The 26,669-nt window shown below is 37.7% G+C and overlaps 1 protein-coding gene across 1 annotated transcript in view; it reads left to right on the top strand.

Annotated features, from left to right (window-relative positions):
• The first annotated feature begins 357 nt into the window (after positions 1 to 357).
• The window catches only part of LOC110026168, a 35,180-nt gene continuing 8,868 nt past the window's right edge, over positions 358 to 26,669 (top strand). The window contains exons 1-4 of the mRNA XM_020727016.1: positions 358 to 520; positions 9,443 to 9,540; positions 10,457 to 10,525; positions 11,100 to 11,129. Of these exons, the coding sequence (XP_020582675.1) occupies positions 9,463 to 9,540; positions 10,457 to 10,525; positions 11,100 to 11,129 (177 nt within the window). The 5' untranslated portion in view covers positions 358 to 520; positions 9,443 to 9,462. The remainder of the gene's footprint in view (positions 521 to 9,442; positions 9,541 to 10,456; positions 10,526 to 11,099; positions 11,130 to 26,669) is intronic.

Genomic DNA, 26,669 nt, shown 5'->3' with positions numbered 1-26,669 from the left:
TTACCGCAGAAGTACACCGGGATTACATCCGGTGTACACGCGCATTCGAAAGTTACACCAGATGTACAATGATGGTACACACGGATTACAATGGCGAATCCGCGGAATGTATACCGGGATTACATCCTTTGTCGACAGCGGAGGTTACATCGGGATTACATGGAGCTTACAGGCGCAGTACATGATGCGGATAACGGAGTTGATATCGGGATTACATGGGGCTTACGCGCGCGGTACATGAGATGGACAGCGGAATTTACATCAGGATTACATGAAGTTTACAATGACGGATGGGGACGCGTCACGATATAGCCCTGACGCAATCACAGGCAGCCCACCCAAAATTTTTCCCCCCGCTACGGGTGTCACACAAAAACATCGCCTTCGTGAACAAAAGCTTCGCCATACAGTCACCATTAGAGCTAGCTGGGAAAGAAACGACGGGTTCGCGGCTTACAGAGACCTCCGAAACTATCTTTCTCATCCTTCCTCTCCGCACCTACCAGAACCTTTGAGGAAGGTAAGCCTGTTCGCGCCATTCTTCCTTTTGGCTCGTCCGGATTTACTGAATCCGCCGATTCACATGATTTAGTAAATCTCAGATTTATCGCGAGTCGGCGTTATTTTGGGATTTTCGGGACCTTAGGATTTACGGAGGCATTTTTTGCCTTTTGACAGGATTTAGCTTAAATCCTGCTTAAAACCGGCTACCAAACAACCCCATAGCATCGACTCACTCTCTTATCTGCATTATTTTGAACAATGGAGCTCCCATTTTAGATTTAAGATATTGTGCAGAACTTGAGATCATTATCGAACTTACGTAGAGCATGAGACTCCCGGCTGTGTTGGATTTGGGGAGATTGATGTACAAAACATTGCCTTTGTGTCTTAGAGAGCTTGTCTCTCGAGTAGAGCACATGTGGTCTACATGGCAATGGAAGCACTCTGAATTTTGCTTGCAAACATCATATCTAGTCGAAAAGTGTACTTTTTTTAACTTTGTTTTTCGTAGTTGTGCCTCTGAAGTGCAATTTGAACGAAGAAAACCAACTTGTATTTATATGATTGTTTTGTTTGCAACTATATCATATATGCTTATTTATTTTTTATATCCTTATCTTTCTATGCTTTGCATGGTAGTTTAAAAAATGATGATGCTGTTGAAGGAATGATTGTTTCACACGCTCTAAAATTTAAGAATGTTTTGCCAATCATGCTGTTATTGAGAGATCAGTCATTTTCTACTCTAGGTTTAATAAAATTGCTTTGGATAACCCCATACGGTTATATTGTCTTCATTTTTCATTTCTAATTATACGAGGTCAACCAATTTAACAAGCCTGTCTTCCCTCTCTTATTGTTTTTAACTAAATATCTCCTTTTCATGGAGGTTCAAGCAAAGAACAAGATGGGACTTTTTGCAATGCATTGTAAAAGGAAGAAGTGGAAAATAGGGGGAAGCAAAATAAAATATTCAATATCCCCTATTTATTTTTAATTTTATATTTTTACTCTACTATGAGCAATCATTAATTGTGGTGAGAAAGGCCTTCAATTGTCTCTCCCAATTGAATGGGCCTAGTTTACCATCATTCATCAGGGAGGAATTTTGCTAACCATGGAGAGATCCGGGGATATAGATGTGGATTGGTGTTGCACTCCTAACATAAGAGGTTCTTGATGTCTGAGATAATCTCCTTCAAATTATCTTCATATTATTGTGATTATCACGATGGTAAAAGGACCATTATGTGTGGGCCCATCCACCCAAGTTGGAGGGCTGCACTAATTCCTTATTGAGGGCTTGGTTTAGCACCCAGGGTATTGAATGAAGAAGTTCCTCTTTCCACATGGTGGCAACATCCGCTTGACTAATATTTGGTCAGACCTATTGTTGATGAGGAGTTAAGATTATCCTTCCAAATTTTTTGTGTAAGAGATGGTTATCTCCTTGTTTGAAATATCGTATCTTTGATGTTTTAGTATTCATACCCTTTGGGAGGGGAACACTATGATTTCCCATTCCCTTCTCCAACAACCAATAAAGAAGAAAAAAAGGAAAATACATGGTAATGCGGTAGGGGTGTTGTGACCAAAAGTTGCTGGCATGAGGATAATATGTTGCTTGTGGTGTAATGATGTTGTATCCATATTGCAAGGGCGTTGCATGCTGCAGGATTGTGGTATATAATTCTGCTCAAGTTTAGTAGCTTTGTATATTGTTATAGTTATGGCGCTAACTTACAGGATGATGCCTATTATCCTTTATTCATTGAAAGTTTCTAAATCTCTTTATTGTGTTCTTGTAAGAGGAAAGCATGAGCATTAATTGAATGCTGCAATTATCTTGTTTCACCAACTCATCTTAAGGATTTAACATTATTTGAATCCCTAACATCAAATGTTGTGTTGCCTACCATCATTTGAATCCCTAACTATTTTTTCCATTGCTATGGGGCTTGTAGTTTTGCTATAATCATTCCATAGTATAAACAAGATTCTTGTACAATAAAGATACCCCTATAGTTGCATTTACTTTACAGGCGTTTTTTGATAAAACAGCATTAAAATTTGATTAAGTATAAAATAGAAGTAATAGTTTTCCAATGAGCAAATAACACAAAATTTAACTTATAATTTTCATTTCTCATCCATTTCATATAAAACAAAATGATTGCTAAAATTCTTAGATCAATTATTGCTACATGGAAGCAATAACGAGTCATGTAGTTTGTTGATTAATATATCATATAAACAACATTGTTTTTATGTTCCCTTGTTGACAAATATGAAATTTTGATTGTTTTTTTTTTCTTTTTTTTTTCAAACCATTCATAGTCACTTAATACTAAGAATTCAAATCTTAAAATTTCTGTTGTGAATGATAGTATCATTCCCTTCAAATGCACTACTAATTACAACCCATATCTAATATCTTATCACCATTGATTAACCACAACATTTTATTAATGGGTTCAAAATCTTCAAATCCTTGGTCACACGCACACCATACCAAAATATAGTCCTAAAAATAAACCACTTAAATTTATTTTCCTTATAAACAACATGGATTTGTTCCAATTTTTGGAGACAAACTCATGTCTTAAGACTTTATTTGCTCATGTACATTTGCAGAAGTGAGAAAAAGTAGAAAAATGAGCGATACCCAACCTTATCAATTTTGCACAAATTTATTTTCTCACCATAGTAAAAGTAAGCCACACACGCAATCACAGACGCTGGTGTGCATATATATATATATAATATAATATAACTCTAATATTCTCTTAATAATAATTTTCACTTTATTTGTTTTCTTAATTTCCTCTAACATTATATTTATGCTATGTGCGGCACTGCTGTCCATGGTACCTAGCATATATTCATTCTCTTCTCTATGAGTAGTTGATCCATAAGAACTAATGCTATGTTCCAGTTGTAATGAAAAATAAATATATAAATAATATATTATAATATATTGATCTACAAAAATATTGCTAGAGTGGTTATCTATAACTACTGGCCTAAACATCATAACTACTGACCTGAACGTTCTCTTCTTAAATATTTTCAATTTACACGTCAAGGAGTTCAAAGAGCTTCAACATTGTCTTTTAATATTTAAATGCATCAATTGATTCTAAGAATACTGTGTTTGATGGTCGGTTAAAGAAGAAATTAATTATTGATCTCTCTGTATGATTAGTCCGCCAATATGAGATAAGAGTGCAAAATTTTTTCTGCCCCTCCAAATCCTACTTAGTTGTTTCTATTTCTGTTTTTGTAGAGGGATTCTTAATTCATTATAAGACAATGATTAGGGTTGAGCTTCCTAAAAACCTGCAATATTTATGAATTATTTTATTATGAATACTGTAGAGATTTCACAAGTAATTTTAGTTGCCCTAAGTTTTCATTATAAAGGTGCATGTCTAACAAAAAGAGCTATTGTTGACGTAACATGATGACATATTTTCAAAATTCATGTCTAACAAAACATAGTATAAAAATTATTAGCTTTCATAAATAAGGAATTCATACATTAGACATGGACTAGAAGGTTGAGAAATGTTGAGCATCTGTTCATGAGAAATGGAGGAGAAGGAATTCATAAATTAGAAGTGTTGTCAGCATCTGCTCATGTAGATGAAAAGCTAGTGAAGGCTGACCACTGCATCTATTTTAGTGTGGTGGAGAAGCCACAGAGAGATAAAGGTTGAGCTTTGTTGTTGTGATGTTTACATGTGGAGGAGAAATTGTACGCTAGAAAGAGAGGTCAGCACTATTGCTGCGACGTTTTTGTGTAGCGGAGAAACCATCCCATAGATGGAGATGAGAAGGTCAAACATGTTCTTCTGCTGCTCACTTTGCTATCGTTAAGCCATCTATTATGATTTTGCACCCCTTTTATTCTATGTATTAAGCCAGCCATTCAACTAAATGCGTGAGCCAAACCTAAAACCTTTGGTTGCCAGCTTGAAAACGAACTGTGAAGAAATACCGAGTGCTTTTGCGGTGTTTCCGCTGTAGAGTGGCGCGCAGCATGCATTATACCTTCTCCACATGCATGATAAGGCTGTGAAATGTGACTCTTCCACATCTCATCACTTTGCCTTTCAAGCAGCATTTTAACAACATTGGTTTGAATTCAAATAAGATAGATAAGATCTTTAGCAAAGTTTGAAAATTTTGCTTTTAACAATGCTGTTCTACACTTATGTTTCTATTTTTACCATATTTTTGAATTTGTTATATATTTTCATTTCAATAAATCATAGAATCATCAAATGTCATAAGTTTTATTTTAAAACTTTCATGATTTAATTAATTTAGAGGACTTAAAAAAATTATATTTGTTAGAAGTTATTAGTGTTTATTTCTTTTCTTTTCGGATATTTTCTAATTTATGTATTTCCTAGTTTATGACTTTCCTTTTATCTCTAGGTAGTTATTAGGAATTAATTTAATCCTAGAGATTTGAATGTTATGTCTTTCCTATTTTGTAACTCTTGTATCTTGTATTTATACCCCTTGTGATGACAATAAAATCATCATGCTAAATTTCAACATGTCATCAAAGACAAGGGATCTTATCCTAGCCACCAGGATTTTTCTCCAACCGCCAGAATTGTCACCAGCTGGCCTATAGCTACAGGTCCTTCCCTTCTCTAGTCGTCGGACACCATTTCCTGCTGCTGGAAATTTTTTCTGCAGGTCTTCCCAAGCCATGTTTCTTACCAAGAATCGCAAGATCTTTTGTACCTACTGGAATCCCTTTCTTGCAACCTGACCAGCATCTTGCCTGAGCAGACCTCTTTTTTTTGGGCTAGAATTTCTTCCATGAAGTCCTAATTCGTTGTATGCTTGCTAGGAATCCTCTCAATCCATGTATCAACATCCCAACCTCTCATTTGGCTCAATCAGAGTCATGGCTAGTTCCTCCACCACCGAGCTTCCTTCTGACACGGTCCTTGAATCTACTTTAGGATCGACACCTACCTCAATCCCTCTTCAGATCAGAGGACCTGAAAACCATATGAATTTCCTAATTATCACCAATAAACTTAACGACTCTAATTTCCTCCAATGGTTTCAAGCTGTGTCATTATTTGTCTAAGGTCGAGATAAGTTCAACCATCTCACAAGTATGATTCATGAACCTCTGAAAACTGACCCAATATATACAAGATTGGAAGTGGAGAAATCCATGGTCATTTCATGGTTGATTAATTCCATCATCCCATGGAGACCTCGATTGGCAGTTTGTACCAATTTCTTCCTTCTGTATGTGCTCTCTGGATTGCCGTTCTCGACACTTACTCTGACGTAAGTAATTATGGAGAACTCTATTAAGTTTGTAAGAAGATCCGCGATGCCAAACAATGATTGAAGACGGTGACCCAATACTATAATGACTTATTTGCATTATGGATGGAATGTGATTTCTACTAATACCACACTTAATACTCTTTCTAGATTTTTCTCTCTTCCAAATAATTTTAGAAAAGGATCGTGTGTTCTAATTCTTGGCAGGCCTGAACAAGATATCGATGAAGTTTGCGGCCATATACTTGGATGCGATCCCCTTCAACCAGGGCAGCATTCACCAAGATTCACCGCGAAGAAAGCTAAAGACTTGTCATTATCGACAACTGCACTTTGTCAGTCGAGCTTTTAGCCTTGGTTTTCAATAGTACTCCACACTCCGCCACTCCGTGGCGAGCCACTTACGCCATGTGATTTTTGTCACAAACCTGTGACAAGTGTTGGAAGTTCCACATTAAACCAACAAATAAGTCTTTGGCCAAATCTTTCGTTGCTAAAAGGTCTAGCTTCAAACTTAGAATACGCAACAGTTCAACCGACCTCTACTCGGACCATCCCCAAATGAGGAGACTCCATCGAGAGTTTAGATGGAACACTTGATTAAACTGCTTGGGTCAACTCAGCTCTCTTCAGGCCGATCAACCTCTTATGTCTGCTTAGGTAACATCTCTATGGTACTCGCTAGTTTTGTTTCTTTTAGCCCATAGATTATTGATTCAAGTGCCACAGATCACATGACCGGAGGTTCTCATTCGCCTCCGAGCTAGATATGATTAAAATTACTAATAGCTCGTGTAATTCCTTTGCGGGTAAAAGGTCAGTTATACCTACAACCTGGCTGACTTTGGAACCCATGTTACATTTTCCTTTACTTAAGTGCAACCTATTGTGGGTCAGTAAGTTAACTTATGATATGGATTGCGTTGCTATTGTCTCCCCTGATGTTTGTGTCTTTCAGGATCTTCGTTAGGGGAGGATGATTAAAACTACTAAGCGGATAACCTGACTTTATATTTTCCAAGAAAATGACAGAGGTAACAACAACACTATGCTGGTTGTCTCTCATCCATTACAGAAGCTGCTTTGGCTGACCCGTCCTGGAATGCTGCTGTCGTGGACTAGATGAATGCTTTTGGACGCAACTATACTTGGGATTTGGTCGATCTTTTCCGGGGGAAAAAAACAGTGAGGTGTCGGTGGATCTTCAGCATCGAGTTTAACTTCGATGGTTCTTTTGAATGCAACAAGGGATGGTTGGTCGCCAATGGATATTCTCAAATTTATGGAATGTACAATGAAGGGATATTTGCACCGATTGCCAAACTCAATACCATTTATGCCTTATTATTAGTAGCCGTGAATCTGGATTGACCCTTACTTCAGCTAGACGTCAAGTATGCTTTCCTTTATAGTGATCTTGTTGAGGAGGTTTATTTGTCTCTTCTCCCAGCATTTGACTCGATTTCTTCCCATGGACAAGTGTGTCAATTGAGAAAGTTCTTTTATGGGCTGAAGCAATCCCCGCGGGCCTGTTTTGGCAAGTTTTCGTTGGTGGTAGTGGGCCATAGGTTCTCTCAGGTCTAATCTGATTATACCCTATTTTTTCGGTATTTATCCAGTGGTTGTATTGCCATCCTCATCATCTATGTATCTATGTCGAAGACATTACGATCACAGGTAATGACCTGCCAACCCACTAAAATGCATCCTCGCCACATCTTTTGAATTGAAAGACTTGGGGTCTTTCCGGTATTTCTTAGAAATGGAAGTAGCTTGGTACGCTTGGGCCATTTTGCCTGTCCCAATGCAAATATGTGTTGGATCTATTGACCGAGACCAACCTTCTCCTTTTCAAATTGGTTGCTATCCCAATGGACCCAAATGAAAAATTATTGCATGTTCCCAATTCTGCTCAAGTGGAAAAATCCTACTACTAACACCTAAACTCATCTACCTCGCTTTTACTTGCTCAGACATTTTTCACGTTGTGGGTATTTTCGTCAGTTATGCATGACCACTACGAACATCATCTCAATGCAATTCATCGGATCCGCCACTATTTAATAGGAGCACAAGGCCCAGGTTGTTATTCACTCCTCACAACTCCCGCTCTGTTGTGGTTTATACAGATGCTGATTAGGCTGGATCTGTCCATGATAGACTATCTACCTCAGGTTATTGCTCCTTCGTATAAGGGAGTCTTATCACTTGGAAAAGTAAAAAAACAATCACTAGTTGCTTGTAGTAGTGCTGAAGTCGAGGTTCACTCTATGGCTTTGGGGTTGTGTGAAGCCATCTGGTTGCGCATTATTCTCACTGAGTTGCATATGCCAGTTACTGCTCCTTTGCAGCTATTTTGTGACAATAAAACCACCATTACCATTGCTTATATTCCGGTCCAACATGATCATACCATGCATGTGGAGAGTGAGTGTCACTTTATCATGGATAAACTTGATTAAGGGGAGATCTGTGTTTCGTTTGTTCTATCTGCTGGATAATTGGCTGATATGCTTACAAAGTATCTTTATCGCCCAAGTTGACATGATTGGCATATATACTTTAACTTGAGGGGGAGTGTTCAAAGTTATCAGTGTCTGTTTCTTTCCTTTCCAGATATTTTCTATTTTATGTATTTCCTTGTTTATGTATTTCCTAGTTGATGTATTTCCTTATTTATGTATTTCTTAGTTTATGGTTTTCCTTTAATCTCTAGGTAGTTATTAGGAATTAATTTAATCCTAAAAATTTGGATGTTATGTCTTTTCTATTTTATAACTCCTTTATCATGTATTTATACCCCTTTTGATATCAATAAAATCATCCTGCTAAATTCCAACAATATTCAACAAGTTAGTAGATGTTCTAATTATGAGTGTATAGCATGTTATTGTAATGACAATAAATTTTTATTGGTTAACCTATCAATTTTACTTACAAGTTCTATGTTTTGTTGCAGTGATGAATAATGTTAAATGCATTACTATATTATTTTTTAAATGTTTTTGGTCTGTTTAATTAAAGGTAATATTAAAAAAAGTTTAGGACTGGAAAAATTGATGTTAATTTGATTTTCTTTTTTCTTGTTTAAGTAATTTTTTGACCTATATAAAGTTTACAATTTAATTGATGGTAGATCTTAGTGTATGATTTCATGGATTAAGAGGTTTAAAAAAGAAAAGGAGTGGCAAAAGTGATTGAATTTAGGCTGGTTTCTCCAAAACTAAATAAAGTATATCTGGAGAGGGTGGAAGTAGCATAACCAACATGAAACACATGGAATGACCATTTTCAGATGGGACAATTTTGATACCGAGCCTAAATGGCTGTTTTTAATCGGTTTTGTAGACTTCTAAAACGTTGATCTTAGTGTTCCATCTCATTTTTCTTATTGTAGTTTTTCTCCTCTTTCTTCTCATTAGTTATCCCCTCTAAAATTCTGCAGTTTTTTTCCCCCCCTTAAGCTTTAGTTATGTTTATTTCTATACTCAGAATTAGTTTGAATTCCATTACTTAAATCTTTTGGTTATTTTTAGTGTGAATATGCCTTATTTTGGCAATCAATTTATTCTTTTTCTGAATCCTGTTATTTTTTATTTTACTGCTATTGTAGTTGAGTCAAGAAAAGTTTCAATGGGTTCGAGACAATTAGACTTCATAAAATCTTTCCAAATCAGCATTCAGTCTATTCTCACTGCAGTGTCCAAGGAGGTGATGATAGATTCATTTGCTTGGAAAGTCTTAACTTTGTTTTTGATTTCTCCCCTGCAAATTGAAAATTTTCATCTTGCATAGAGTTAGTTTATTTTTTGGGGTATTTACATACGTAGGACCCAAATCTTATGCATTCACTTATCTGACACCCTAACCTTTATTTTTACACCCAAAGCACTCTTCCTTATGTATGAAAGTGTGGAAGTAGTGTAATCCAACTTTTGATATATAGGGAAGGATGCTTAGGTTGTAAAAATCAAAGTTTGGGCGTGAGATAAGTAAATGCATAAGAATTGGGTGCTGCATATTTAAATTTTCTTTATTTTTTTATAATTGGCACAATTTGCTTGAAATGCACCCTTGCTTTACCTATGAAAAATATTTCAATCTACAATATGTTTTTTGTGGGAAAAACAAATTAGCATTTTCTACCGTGCAACTCCACCCCACAATATCTGCATAGCCTTTAAGAATGCACTTACGGAGCTGTTTTTAAAACACTTTGAGATAATGAAGTCAATAAAATTACCAAAGCAAAGCCCCAAACAGAAAATATCATTTGATATCAGCAAATCAGACATTCTATTTCTTGGCTGTTGTCATGAGAAAAATTTTCAATAATCCTTAAGATCTTTTCTGGATTGTTTTCTACTCATCCCTATAAAATTGGAAAATGTTGAAATTCTGAACATTCTAAATATCTTCCACATCTAGTTTACTCCACTGCCAAATTCAGAGAGAACTTAAACACCCATGGTTACAACTGTTGTTTTAATTTTCATGTTTGTTTTTACTTATGGTATTATTTATTTTTGAATCCTTCAACTATCTACTTGCAACATTTGAATTATCTGTTGTCAGGCTGCAAAATAATGATAAGAATGATATTAATAGTATTTCTGATTTTCAACAGGATATGTATGCGGAATTTTCAATGTTTTCTAAGGCTGAGAAGGAGAGTTTGTATCACTTGCTCGTTCAGGTGAATAATTTTTTTCGTGCATGTAATTTGTGTTGCACGATTGGGCAGTCATAATCGATTTTGACATAAAATCATTGGAAGATTTACATATACCACTTAATTCTTATGCATTGTGTAACACGTAAACTTCAATTTCTACATGCATACCACCTTACCTATGCTTGAAAAGATGTATTTCTCTTTTTAAAGGTTAAAATAGTGGTATTTTTTGATGTGATCTAAAAGATTTGGGTGGTATAAATGTAACAAAATTAAAGCTTAGGTTTTAGATATATAAACACATTGGAATTCAGTGGTATGTATGTAGAGTTCAGAACCCTTATGAATTCACCTTTAGTTCGTAAGAATACTATGCAAGCCTGTTCTTCAACCAATAACTACAAAACCTCAGCATAGTCTTTTGCAGTGAAAACCTTCTTATATTCTATTAGTCAGTATTGGACAGGCTTGATTCTATTTTAGGTATGTCAACACACATTATGTGCTTACTTATGCTGATTCATATTGTTGTTTCCCTGAAAATCTTATGAGTTTCTAATCGCATATTTTCTTGTTAATTTATCTTAATTTTCAGGTTTCCAAAGCTTTGCATCAAAATATAGCGGTATGAAGCATCAGCTTTATATTCTTATAAATCATCTTCTTCAATTTTGTCTCTGTTTAAAAGGATACCTATCAATATTTTTTTATTTTATTTTTTTGTTGTAAACATTATGGTTTAGAATGTTGGGGTGGAAAAAGTGTATCGATCAATTCACAACTAAATCACTGCAGAAAAACACACTAATTTGAGAGTTTCAGAATAAAAACTGAACAGAAGCTCACAACACAAGAATTCTAGAAAAACACACAAGATTTAATATGAAAAAATATGGGAACAAGAAAAAATCATGGAGCCATACCACTAAAAATTTAACTATGAAATGAGGAGAAATATATATAGTAAATCACACTAAGAGTTCCTCTCTACAATCCTAGAACTCTTGAACATTCCTCCTCTCGCCATCACACAAGAGCAAACCGTAGAAATCCAATACAGAAGTCGCTGCTCTGTTTCGTTCTGTCTTGCTCTTGTTACACACACTACCGAGAGATTCCTTCCTCATATAGAAGTCAAGGACTTAAATCATGATCGAAAGAGAAATCACTTCAAGCACTGGAGCACCACTCTTGGGAGCTGCCTTTCCATGCGCTTTGTTGAGAGTCGTTCTTCTGTGCGCTAAATCGCCCGTTATGAGCATCGAGGTTTTGGTGCCTTTGTTTCCGAACAGGAAACGGATATACCACGACGCAACTGCACCCCTTTTTGGCGTAGGACTTCCAATAATGCTAGGTTCTTGGATAAATCTTCTGTGCTGGACTAATTCCAAGTTAGCTGTATAAATCTTCTCAGTATCTGCTGCGTAGGAATTGAGTGGTATGAATGTAAATATTCTTTAAATTGAAACTGCAAACACTAAGAATTTAAATGACATTATTTGCAAGCTTAAAGTAAAACTGTAAACACTCTTTGACATCCTAATAAGCGATAAAATAAATACAATCTAAATATCCAACAACAAATGCAGATAATAATAGAAAGAAAGCAAGGCGAATAAAAAGTAAAGCAAAAGCAACGCTTTTTCGAACTCGAGGCCAAAGTTGAAGGGAAAACGATAGGAAAGAGACGAGAATTCACAGAGATTAGGGCAAAAAAAGAAAAATATTTCACTAACACAAAACAATACAACCCGAATATATAAATGATAAACACTTACATTTGAGAGGTATGCGATTTCTCGTAAACCCTAACCCTAACACCTACAATTCGAGAGGTAGACGATTTCTTCCAAACCTTAACCCTAAGATTCAAGACAACAATCACATATAACATAATATATCCCAACTCATTAAACCATGTTTATACCCCACAAAAATAATTAACAAAAAAATAAATTGCCCTTTTAGCCTTGTCTAAAATAAGTCTTTAAATTAGTTGGCAGGCTAGGCGCCGATCTACCATTTTTCTCCTCCCAATAAGCACATTGTCCTCAAGGTGAAAAGAGACAACTACTGTCAGATCAAGTCGTATGGCTCCCTCGTAACATCATTATCTGAGAATGTTTTCCTTTTAGCCAAAAATTTGTAGTGACCCTCATGAGTTCAGAATGCAATCTTGTGCACCTCCTTCGACGTCCTCTGAATATGTTGATATCTTGATTCAAATCAATCTTGGATAATACCGCCAAACAATTCGTCCCGTAACTCATTAATCACCGAGATGAGAAATTTGGTAGGTACTATTTCTTTATTCACTGTCCGATAATCTATGCAAAAATACCAACTATCATCCTTCTTCACTAGCAAAACTAAGTTAGAAAAGGGGCTCACAATAGGTTGTATGATCCCAACCACCAACATCTCTCAGATCAATATCTTGATCTCGTCCTTTTGTACCGGGGTAGCTATATAGGCACACATTAATGGAAGAAACCTTTGATCTCAGTGTTATTGCATACTCGTGTTCCCTCTGAGACAGTAATTCACGTGGCAATTGAAAAATTTCTGCAAATTGTTGTATGAGATGTTGGATCGGTGTCAAAATCTCTGCCAACTCCATATCATATGTCCCTTCCATGCAATAAGCCCAATCATAGGCATTATATATTTCAAAGATCGACATCTTCAGCTTCATTATGCGTGAGTTTTTTCCCTAAGTTTCTCGACCGATGTTCATTCCACCTATAAAGAGGGGATTGGGTTCCCTTCTCGATCCATATTCATTTTCCTTGTTTCATAGTTTGGTTCACCCCATAATAAGTCCGCTCATACCCATAGGCTTCTGAATTACCTTTCGCTCGAAGGTTACCGCAACAAAAGGCACTGATGTGATTGGTTGCAACCCTCAAATGGGGTCCCACCCAACGTGGTTCCCTGTTCATGGCTGAAATCTATTGAATTGATCTTCTTCTGCCCGGAATCACGCGCTACCATGTTCTATTTGTTTCCATTTATTCCAAACCTCTAGATTTCGTGCAATTCTCTTCAGATGCTGCTTCTAGAATATGCTCTCCATTCGTTCTCTTAATCCCACTTACTTCTGTTTGTTAAAGCTGTCCGGATGTCGAGTTATGACTTTGTAGTGCTGCCGCTCGAGTCTGCTCTTGATTCCTTTACTCGATCCCGCGGCTCTATATTCGCCTAAGGAAATGAGGCTGCCCTAATGCTGCATAAATCCTTCAGATTGTTGTCGTTCGGATGTCGCGCTATGCCTTACAAGTGATGCTGCTTGAGTGTGCTCCTGATTCCTTCGCTCAATCCCGCAGATCCAGATCCTTCTAAAGAAATGACTCTACCCTGCTGCCACACATCTTCAGTTTGCTGCCGCTCGTATCCCCTCTAGATGTCGTTGCTTGATCTGGTGGTGGCTGGCGACAAATTTGTATGAAACTCCATGATCTTTTTCAACATCTCTTTTAGAATCATGAGTCTCCTCTCCTTGGCCTTGAAACACTCTTCCATTCCAATTCCAGGTTTGTCTTGACTCAACTCTGATGCTGAAGTTAACCCAAACAAAATTTGGACAACAAACATTATTGCGGAATTCAATTATATGATTAAAACTCAACACACTTGAAAAGAGAAACACAACAATGAGTACAAAAAGTACAACTAAATGTATTTAAAACGGTGGTGTTACAATTTAGGGACACGATGGAAGGAGGACTGGCGGGTGGTCGTGGGATGGCTGCAACTTGAAGTGGCTGCAATTGGAAGGAAAGGGGGGACAACAGGAACGACTGATCAAAACCTCAAATGTGGGCTATGTGGTGGTTGACAACGATAAGGAGAAGCGTTGGGGTTGCAGAAAACAAACAAAGACACTATCCTTGGGCGAGCTGCACCCGAAACGGATGATGACAACGAAAGGGAGGTTGTGGAGGATGGAAAAGTCGAGGATAAACACCACCTCGTAGCGAGATACAACCGGAGTACCACTCATCCACATATACAACATTAGAAGGGAAAATGGGACATCAGAGGTTGTCATGATAGAAATCTCAAAGAAAAACTAACCCTAAAATAGAAAATAACTAATATATATAGTATATAACTAGAAGGGGGAGGCCCCTTTCTTTGGGCGGATACCCCTTGCTCCCCTCTTGGCTGAACCAATTCAGATGAACCAGCTGGTTCAACCCCCCTAGGGAGCCCCGCATCAGTTTTCTAGTGTTGGGTAGTTTCAACCTCATTTGTCGAAGCTTCTATTTGTTCGGGCGGATACCCCTTGCTCCCCTCTTGGCTGAACCAGTTCAGATGAACCAGCTGGCTCAACCCCCCTAGGGAGCCCTGCATCAGTCTTCTAGTGTTGGGTAGTTTCAACCTCATTTGTTGAAGCTTCTATTTGTTTGATGCCGGTGATGGAGCTGTTATAACCTTCCGGGCTTGAAGGCTCGTCGACTGCAGTCCGAGAAACACTTGAATCCAACTGGCGACTCCACCGCCCCCAATGTATTTGGGGATCTTTCTCTACTTACGAGCAAACATCCTTAGCAGGCTAATCTTCTGGGAGCTTCCTACTGATCTGACTTGGACATGCGTGTCACTCATATACTGCTGAATCCTCCTAAAATAGCTAAGGTTGGCTCTACTTGATCTGAAGTGCGGGCAGCCATAACCTCCCTGAATGGTGGTGGCCATGCTGGTAAGATATTGATTGCGATGCCCTTAAATGCTCTCGTTGTCACTGTTCCATTTCTGGATTCGGTGTAAGTCCTATCACCCCACAAGTTACTTCATTGGGATGATGCATATGTGAAAATAAATGCAAGCTTATCCCTCCATGCTCTTATTGAGGATTGGATGCTTGAAGGCAAGGGGTTTATTATTGAAGATGACAATTCAAATTTTATAAACCTTTTTAGATGTGTGATGAGCGAGAAGATGCAACAATTTCAATTTCTCGACAATCCAAACATTGGTTTCTTGCTTCGATTTAAGCAAGTTTTGTTTGGACATACAGATAGAACGAGCAACATTCCAGCTCATACTTGTGCAAAGATGACCTTAAACAGGGATTTTCATTTACATCATGTAAATGCCCATGATCCTCTTTTTTTGGTTTTAAAGGAGGATAGGGCAAACATTGCAAACTCCCAAGGGGAATAGTCTAACCTTTTGTAACCATTTTTTTAGATATCAATGTAAAATATACACCCTTCACGAAAACTCCACCAAGCACCTTTAGTTAATGCTTAGCTTGTTGTCCTTTTTCAACCACATCAGAGAGTAAGACCGAGAATGCCTCTGAGTCATGAATCCCAATTTATCCACTATCTGCGTAGACGCCACATTCTTGCTACTCCCTTCATCGACGATGAAACTGCATTAATTTCTGTTCACAATGCAACAAATTTAGAATATGTTGTGGCGAAGCCACTACGGATCAGTCGTATCCTCAGTCTGTAGGACCCGTTGGGCGAAGCCACTACGGATCAGTCGTATCCTCAGTCTAAAACCATGAGCATCTCACCCTCATCCGATGGAAGATGATACACCTCACTCCTTTTTTCAGCCGCCTCCTTGTCATGAACTTCCTTAATGGCGTCTTGCTCGGTAAAAACCTTGACTCGACTCGACTCATCGGACAGCTGGAGGCGATGTGCCCAAATCCATGTCAGATAAAGCATTTTCTAGTAAGAAATGTAGTAGACTTGTTGTTCTTCTTGGACTTCTTCTCACTAAGAGTGACTCTATCCTTATCCGAACCAGTTTTCTTGACTCTGAGGTGTGCTCCTGTTGATGTCTCCAAGTGCAGTGGCTACATGAATGGTGGTGGTTGACTGCTTTATTTTTGTTGTCTCTCCACCTTCAGGGCTTATGTCTAGACATCTCCCAGTGACCAATAGGGTTGCAGCTGGACAACGTTGCTGATAGTGGGCTTCAAGCTCCCCATATATCGGGCTATGGAATGTTCCTCTAGCTCGACCAACTCACACTTCATCTGCAACTGATTAAGCTACGTTGTGAACTCCTCACTGATAGGTTTCTTTGCTGTAGGTGGTAGAGTCTCAGAAACATATCTTCACTGTAATGAGGTATGCATTTTTTTTGCATCTTATTTCTCATCTTCTTCCACCTGGTAATCTTGTTACTGCTCTCTCTCTTTCACTTTCTTTACATGTTTTTCCACCATAAGGAGGCGCTTTCTCAATTTAATGGTTGCAAGTTTCACCCTCTTGTCTTCTGACACCTTTTTGTACACGAAGATCCTCTCAACTGATTGTACCCATTTGATAAAGTCGTCTAGATCTATACCTCCATCGAACTTCGAATGATCCAATTTGATGCCAAAGTCTTGGTGTCACCCCCCAACATATGTAGCCTCCTTTGATACTGAATTCCAAACTTTTAGGGAGATTGTCTTCGTTATCACGTAAGTCATCCCTATGGAAGGGATTCAGATCTCCATCTCTTTCTCTTTACCGACCCTCTATATCATGATCGAGGATACTCTCTCCTTGGATTCCATCATCTATCTCTGGAAGCCTCTGGTGAAGACGATGGAACTCTCGCTTTATCTCTTCTCGGGTATGCTTAGGCTTGTATCTTCTTGGTGGCATGATTAGGGTTTGGGATTTTTGGGAGTGGAAATTGTATTTGGTAGTAGGAAAGAAATTTTTTTAGTGGAAATGGCTTCAGTATGTCGGATGCTAGGAAACACTAGGGTAGGACTAGGGTTAACATGGCTCTGTTATCGATTGATCCCAAAGTTAATCCAAACAAAATTGAAACAACAAATATTACCGCTGAATTCAAATATATGATTAAAACCCAACACACTTGTGTCGGCCGCTATTTTTAAAGAAGGAATGATCATCTGTAAATATGAAAATAGTTTTGATGTAAATATGATTTTTGAAAATAGTATTGTAATTTAAAAATAGATGAAACCAAACGAGTCTCACATATTGAATAGTTTGGATGACTGAGCGTGATACCACAATTAATATACTATCCCGAGGGATAAACATACCACTTGATAGTAGGCTCAACCACATAAACTAAAGAGTTTGTGACATCTGTTTGGTCTGCGAAACATTTTTATGTATGCCCAACAAGTTCCCCTATCTAATTTAAAGATTAGATAGAGTTTAATTTACCTGGGTTTCAAGTTCCCTGTAGAGGCAAACCCCTATAGTTAATTACATCTTAAATAACCGAGGTCACTTAAGAAGACTCTTAATTAAGATCAGTGGTTTTACTTCCATATTTCAAAGTTTATGTTTCCAAGATTGGTCACGGGAAAATCAAATGGGAGTGGCTCAAATAAGAACAATTATTTTAAGGAATCCAAATGAATGAAGAGTAGATGATATCACGAATCCGAGGAAAACCCTGGTGACCTCCCAACTATCATATTATTTGGCTTTATGTCTTTGAAATGATGTTATTCAATGTTTAATCCTGCAATTTATTTTAGAATTTAGGACTTACATTCACACGATTTCTGATCGTGCTAATAGCCTATAAAGATAGGAGGATTTACATCGTACTGTGTGGTAACCTCGGAATCCTAAAAGTGTTAGGACTTATAATTGCACAAAAGAGATGTGCAAAGCTAAAAGATAAGATGAAGATTTACGTTGCACTGAACAAACTATCTTGAAGTCCTATGGGTTGTTATTTAAACTCGAGAAAATGCTTAGCTGACGTGAACTTATTTTGATTTTGCAGATCCATTTCGAAGTTGCTCCTCTGTATGTCCTCGTCGTGTTGCCCACGATGTTCGCTCCAAGTTCCCCATCCTCGTCGTGTTGCCCACGATGTTCGCTCCAAGTTCCCCATTATAACATCTTCAGATTCGATGTTAATTTTTAAAGTACACGTAATTATTTAGTCAACTTTCTGCTGCCGCGTACCTCATATGAAACCAACTACTATCTCCTATTCTAAGGTATAGTGTGTATAAAAACAACAAAACATGCAGTATAAAAGAAAAAAACAGTAGAATGTACATTAAAGAAGAAGAACAATACAGTATGCTGTAAAGTAAAATGCTGTAATATAAATCAAATCTGTATATATGGGAGGTCTGTTACAAATGACCCACGATGGGAAATTCGGTAAAAAAATTTGACAAATTACAATTCCAAGAAAATTATCAAAATCTCGGGAATATCCCGGAAAAAGGACCACGAGTGCTTTGCCCAAAAATTCCAATAAAACATACGAAAAATCCGAAAAGATGGGACCGCAAACACTCGGGTCGGGGCTATACTCAAATACTATATATATATTTATACTCGAAGGACGTCGAATGCTACTATCGGTAACCCGGATGTATAAAGTCCGCCACTCAACTAGAAGAGTGTCCTACTAAACCTTACTTAGGAGGACACTCCTTAGCCCGGTATTGGTAATTGACAAGTGGACAACCAAGTTACGATATATTTAAAATTTATATTTTAGTATGCACGTAATTTCAGGCATGCAAAAGAAAGTTGTACCAAATTTATACTCGAAGGACGTCGAATGCTACTATCGGTCACCTCCGGATGTATAAAGTCCGCCACTCAACTAGAAAAGTGTCCTACTAAACCTTACTTAGGAGGGCACTCTGTCCTACTAAACCTTACTTAGGAGGACACTCCTTAGCCCGGTATTGGTAATTGACAAGTGGACAACCAAGTTACGATATATTTAAAATTTATATTTTAGTATGCACGTAATTTCAGGCATGCAAAAGAAAGTTGTACCAATTTTTGTAATAAAAATATTTTTATAAATATTGTATCTGCTCTTATCATGCTCTATTCTTATCAGTTTTGAAAAATTACGATTGCCCACGAGTCGATTACGCCATCGGGCGAAGAACCGCCAACAACCTAATAAGGTAAGGGTCCTCCGCTAGTCTTGTGTCGGTGAATGATACTATCATCCTACAGTTTATCAGGTCCCAGAATTATGTCCTGATATCGTAGGATGAAATATCATTCTGCTCTTCCACCGGCGTGCCCTTGTCTTCATCGCCCTAAGCCCAAAAACAAAATCGACCTACTCGCGACTTTGCTTGATAGTTTCATATATGGACACTTATGTGTCAGACATAAGCACCGAAAAATCGAACCAAGAAGCAAATATAAAAAGAATAAAAATGGGGATGAGAGATGAGGAACTGATCCACCCAAAAGATCGAAAAGACGAATGGTGAATCAACCCTCAAAACTTGTGACGAAATGACCTGAAAATAAGGGCCCAAGATACTTGAATCAACTAAAAAAGATATCATTTTCTCAAATTTTTTAAATGGATCAATCTCAGAAGGGTATTCCTTCCAAATCTTGTTTCAAACAGGTCGAAACGAGTCCGAATCAATGTGACGATTGTATACACGACTTTGCCACCACTTACATATTCACACACCCAAGCCTGAACTCAAATGTGACATTTATGCTATCCAGATTTTAATGTCAAACCTCCAAACTCTTTCCGAACTACAATTTTATAAGCTTTCAAACCCTTTTCAAACGGCAATCTTATGAGTTTTCCAAAAACAATATTTTAGTATTTCAAATTTCATAAATCGAATAAAGGGAAACAATCTACAAACGGCATTCTTCAAACTTTCTAAAATCTTGCAAACAATAAAGCCGTCTAATTTCAATATCAATCACTAGATTTTCATGTCATATAAGCATGAAATCACACAGATAAAACCATATAAATGCTCACGGCAGGGGCAACAAAGAGGGAGCACCAACCGCCCAACTTATCACATAGAGAAATCACAAGACATGGTTCACGGCCAAGGCAGCAAGAAGAAGACCACCACCAACTATTGCTCACGGGTAGGGACAACAAAATCTCAAACTCACGGGTAGGGGCAACAACTACAAGGAGCCAAAACCAAACCCCAAACCAATTTTTTAAATTATTTGGAATAGATCTCCACGTGTATTCGAATAGGGGCAGCCAAGGGGAACTAAAACCGAGCCCAACAAAAGGGCAAAAATATAGCTACATCTTAACCAAAACGAGTCTAATAGAGGGGCTCTAATATAGAACAATATTCCAAGTAAAACCCAACCCTGAAAAAGTACCGAACCAAGCCAAATTCCAGATGAAACCGAGCCTGATCTCAAGCAAAAAAATGAACCCAACATAAGAGTTAAATCGAACTCAGCAAAAGCATCATTCCAAGCCAAATAGAGCAGAATTACAACATTACCAAGCCCATCAAATGGGTTAAAACAGAAAGAGAACATTCCCTGGAAAATTCAGCTCAGTAAAAGAGCCAAACCGAGCCCAGCAAAGGGGGCAAAAATCGAACAATATTTAAGCAAAAAATACAACTCAAAAAAGAGCTAAATCGATCCCAATAAATGGGTCAAAACAGAGCTATAAAACTCAGATCTTGTAAAACCTTAAGCCTAAAAAATTTCTTGCACCCAAAATATGCTTCGAATAAGAACATGTAATAGAAAAAAAAATAAGTATAAATGAATTCCTAAAGCCAACATGTCTCAACATTGAAATGAATTCCATCATTTACTTCAACAAGAATATCAATAATAAAGAGTTTCAACATTTCATTTCTAGCATTTGTTCCAAATAGGCAATTATCATTGATGAGCAACACTAAAGCTTCCAAACTTCCATTTGTCATGCATTTCAGATTTTGCAAATAAACCATTCGAAGATTTCAGATTTTGCAAATAAACAACCAATAAATTTTCAGATTTTAAAATACGCCACCCAAATGTTTCAGATTTTGCAAATTAGACACCCAAAGTTTCAGATTTTCACAAATTAGCCACCCAGATTTTGCAAATGTAGATTTCAGATTTTGCAAATGAAGCACCCAATATTTTTATATTTTCACAAATAGGCTATGAAATACCGAAAACAATCCACATGAAGCTCAAATCTTCACTAAATCAGCCTGTATAACTTCAAATTTTCATGAATATAAACATGTTAAGGATCTCCAAAGATATACATGTAAACAATGAGACGAACTGCAGTCCTGCATTACCTCTTGGGTGTTAGAAATGTAAAGACATAGGAGATGGGTGGTATAAATGTAAAGGAGCAAAACTTGTGTTGGATATATAGACATATAGAGATTGGGTGGTATGTTTGTAAATACTACGATAAGTATAGAACAGACAAGTGTTTGAAGTTCTGCATATGCGATATCAGATTTAGGTGTCAAATATATAAATACTAAAGAATCGTGTGGCGTGTAGGCTTTCAACTCCCCTGTATGATTCTCATTCGTCAATAGTTTTGTCCCAATTCAAGAATAAATCTGAGTTTTCTCTTCTCAAATAATTTCATAGTGCTAGCCTCTCTAGTATCCTTAACATATTCCACAAAAAGAAAAGAAAAAGAAAAACTGTATTTTTAATCTACGCAACTTGCTCATATGTTCCAACGCACCAATTCGATAATCATTCTCATTCTTAACACTAAACTCTATTAGTTCTTAAGATGACCTTAATTTCCCAATTCCAGGTGCATTAGAATATGCATTCAGGGGCAAATTCCAAGTGAAGCAAATTAGAAAGATTACTCATATCGCCAGGCAAGAAATCATCAGAGAAAACAAATGCCTAAACACTTCCTCATAGATTATGAACCGTAAATAATAAAGATTAGTCAGAGATCTTGGCATTCGAGTGAGATTTACAGTAAGATTCAAATATCGAAGATGTTTCAGATTTTAATAACCTCAGGCATCTTTTTTTGATATGGATGGTGTCATCTGTTTTTGATATGGATGGTGTATGAACAACAAACGAATGCTTCATGATGTCTTAAAATTTTAGTAAGTATTATAGAAAATCATTGATCATTTCTTCCACTAAAAAAAAAAAAAAACAAATGCAGGCTTTCAACACCTTCAGCACATCCTATAAAGTTTAAAGTATATGCAAAACAAACCTTTAATTCATGCAATAAAGCCTCTTAATGCAAATCCAGAGCAACTTCGAATCAAGGCCAGAGAAAAAAAAAACCGGCAACACCTCCTCTCCAGAGATTTTCGGCTAATCTTGTTAGTCAAAAACCTTGGTAGTCAAACACACAACCAAGCAAGAATATCGAGCCAACAATCAAGAATACCGAGCAACTGAACATGAAATTCACGCAAGACAAGATTTTGGCAGCACCTCTACTCTCCTTTTGAATTTTTCGGCCAACCTTAAAGACCTCCCTAAGGTGGGGTTTTATAGGCAAAAGAAAGAGGAGCAGCCACCTACCAGTCCTAATGGTGGTCGAATGGGATGATGGGAGAGGAGGAGCATTTAGGGAGAAAGAACAGGCGGCCTAGGGGAAAGGAATGGTCGACCAGGTGGAGTTTTAGAGGAGGAGCATTTAGGGAGAAAGAACAGGCGGCCTAGGGGAAAGGAAGGGTCGACCCAGAGGAGGGTGAGACATCTAGTGTAGACGAGGGTGAGCCTGTTCGCGAATGGCAGAGGAGACGCTAGGGCTTCGCTCGGGCGGCCTCGGGTGCTGTTGATCGCGGGAGCTAGGGCACGAGGGGCGCGAGCAGACTTTGATCGAACCGCGACTGGGAAGAGGGAGGGAGGCTAGCACGGTTTAGGTGAAATAAGGTTTAAAATAAAGATTTCTTTTATTTTTATTATTTTATTTTATTGTATTGTGTTATATTTTTTAATTATATTAATTAGCGTGTGATTTATTCGTGTTCGGAATCCTAGCAAAGTGGGTATCTTTCCTGGGTAGAATTGACCCTCCGGATGGGCCGACGCAGTCCGTTTCGTCATCCGAGGTTGTTTGATTATTTTTCGATAATCATGCCAAATTCAAATAATAATTCACGCATTTCTTACGTGCAAGGAACCCACACAAAATAGATGTCTTTCTTAAGTAAAATTGACGTTTCGGATGCACCAGCGCAGTCCATTTCGTCATTTGAGGTCGCTCGACAAGTTCATTGATTTTCGTGCAATTTGCTCGTGTGCGGAATTATGATAATATGAGTGACTTTCCTAGTTAAAATTGATATTTCAGACGCGTTGACGCAGTCCATTTTATCATCGGAGGTCTTCCTGAGAAGTTCGCATTTTCAGCCATCCTTTAAGCTCATAAATTCAATTTTAGTCCGTTCTTGTGCAACTTTGTAAATTTTGTGCATTTTGTGTGTGTATGTGTGATGATAAAGTCCCGAAGAGGTTTTCCTAGGGCTTGAGATCCTGTTGGGAACTTCTCCTTGAGTCTCCACATGATAGTCCTTAACCACTCGACCATACGATGATGATTTTGAGATCATCAATACGAAACATCACAAGAGAATCAAGAAGTGGTTTGAATTTCTAAGAGGGATGAATTCCAAAACTAGTCCTCTAACATAGTCAATAGGAACCCCTAGAGCTAGATCCTAGGATTCTAAGGAAAACAATAATGACCTCAAAATGAGGTTAACAACTTGGAAAGAGAAATACAACAATAAGCACAAACAAACACAATTAAATTTATCCAAAAATAGTGGTGTTGCAGTTTAAGGGACATTACAGAAAGAGGGTTGGAGGGTGGTTGTGGAATGGCTGCAACCCTTGGCGTCTGCAATTGGAAGGAATACTGTTGCCACAACATTCAACATTCACGGAAACATGTTCCGGGCTGTTGGAGGGTTGGATTGGAGGTGGGAAAGGGTTGCGGTTGTTGTAGGATGGAAGTGCGGTGGTAGAGAACAATCGTGAATATCATAGGGGCGCTAACAGAGACAGGGAATGGGTGAGACAACAAGAACGATTGACCAAAACCACAAACATGGGCTCTGTGGCGGTTGGCAACAAGGAAAAGGGTTGGGACTGTAGAAGACAACAGAGCTGCCGTCCTTGGGCATACCACAACCATTACGGCGACATAGGCAGAAAAAGGAGGTTGTGGAGGAGGGGAAAGTAGAAGATAAACACCACCTCAGAGCGAGATACAGCCGGAACACCACTCGTCCTCGGATACAACCCTAAAAGGAAAATTGAGACATCAGATGCTGTCTTGATAGAAATCTCAAAGCTAAACTAACCCTAAAATAGAAAATAACAAATATACATAGTAGATAACTAGGAGGGAAGACCCCTCCCCTTGGGCGGCAACCCCAACCCATTATCATGGACCGGCTGGCCCCTGCTTCCCTTTTGGTTGTTTGATTGAACTGGTCTAGATGTACAAACCGGTTTAGGCCCCCCTAGGCAGCCCCACATCAAACTCACTCTAATTTCTCCACCAAGTCATCTACTTTGTAGGCCGCCATTACTTTCAGGAAGGTTTTTTATCACAAAGCCAGAACTCTTGTACGCCACAATCTCGTTGTTGGCTCTGCCTAGCTAGTTCAAGTCGCCATTGTATACTAGGTTGTTTTCTATATGCGATCTCGTTGTTGGCTTGTTAGCTTCCCAACTAGGTTGAATTTTGAATATATCTCAAGGATCCCTATACGTCGCTATCCCGTCGACTCACAACTAGCTTGTATCACGACCAATTGCTACTAGGGAACGCCTGATCCTGATGTTGCTTCTCTGTACTAGCCAATTTTCGATCATGAAGGTGGTTCCTATATGTTGCGATCTCGTTTGTCTTCCCAGCTAGCTTCAATCATGCGAGGTTTGGTTACTGCGGTGATTGTATCACGAACCCTTTTCTTCCAGAATCGAATGCTCAATACTAATTTGATAGGAAATATATGAATTTCATAAAGGAAAGAGATGAACTTCCATAGAGATTAAAGAAAACAAAATATTTATTTCACTAACACAAAATAATACAACCCGAATATATAAATGATAAACACTTATCAATCTGAGAGGTATGTGATCTCTTGCAAACCTTAATACTAACACCTACAATTCGAGAGGTATGTGATCTCTCCCAAACCTTAACTCTAAGATTCAAGACAATAATCACACATAGTATAACATTACCTTAGCCTATTAAACCATATTTATACCTTACAATAATAACTAAGAAAAGACTAAATTGCCATTTTAGTTGGGCGTCGGTCTACCGGAAAGCCAGCTCCTTCAAACTCTAGGGCTACTTTGAATTCAACTCGTTAAGACGTCACAAAATACTCGTCAAGAAGCCACAAAAAGTGCATCATGTTAAAGGAAAATATTTTATTCTCTTCAAAAAGAGGAAATAACTCATATATCGGCACAAAATTAAATCAACAGTACAAAAACCAACATTTACCAACTAAAGCAAAACCAGACTAGATCAAGAAGTATATTTCAAGCCTTGACTAGAAAAATAGAAACAAATCCCTGTACAACCCAAGTAATGCTGATAGCCAACCAATTTCATTTTCTACCATATCCCAAACATAGAGGAAATGAAAGTAAAAGAAACTTCAACTTCTGTCAGCGCAAAACTATAAGCATTAACCGATTCCACGACTATTCATGATTTTCCATAGCCTCACACGCAAAGCTGTAAGCATTAATCGAAGATATCACAACATCTGTGTGCAATTATCTTTGGAAGAAGATAGGATAAGACGAACCATAAGGCTAGCTTTTGCTTTTAGCTCTTTCAGCTTTTGCCTTTTGCTTCTTCCTCTCTCGAAATGGAAAGAAAGAAACGAGACTTAGACCTAAGAGGCGACCGAACAAGAATGAAGAGTAGGTTTCAATATTCTGTTTGGATTTAGAATTTAGGGTTTTTAGACGTAGGATTATAAATTTACGGTTGAGATTTAATTCTTACTGTTCCATTTAAATATTCGTTTTGATAGGATTTAATATTTTCTTAAAATTTTTTCTAGTTAAAATAATTTTAATTATTGTAAAAAAATTATTTGAAAATAACTCTCATCAAAATGTGTGTGTGTGTGTGTATATATATATATATATATATATATATATAATACACGCCCTTGGATGGCAAGGTTCGATCCCTACGTGGACAAATAACGCATATTGAGAGCGGTATTCTCAAATACCACCCGTTTAAATACACACACACACACACACACACACACACACACACACACGTACATACATACATACATACATATATATACATGCATATACTTAGAGATACATATATATATACATAGAGATACATATATATACATATGCAGATACATATCTATATATTTGTATATATATATACACACATATATACATATATATAT

This window comes from Phalaenopsis equestris, unplaced genomic scaffold (assembly GCF_001263595.1).
Source record: "Phalaenopsis equestris unplaced genomic scaffold, ASM126359v1 Scaffold000354, whole genome shotgun sequence".
Lineage (NCBI taxonomy): Eukaryota > Viridiplantae > Streptophyta > Magnoliopsida > Asparagales > Orchidaceae > Phalaenopsis > Phalaenopsis equestris.
This window is presented reverse-complemented; position numbering and strand designations above follow the sequence as displayed.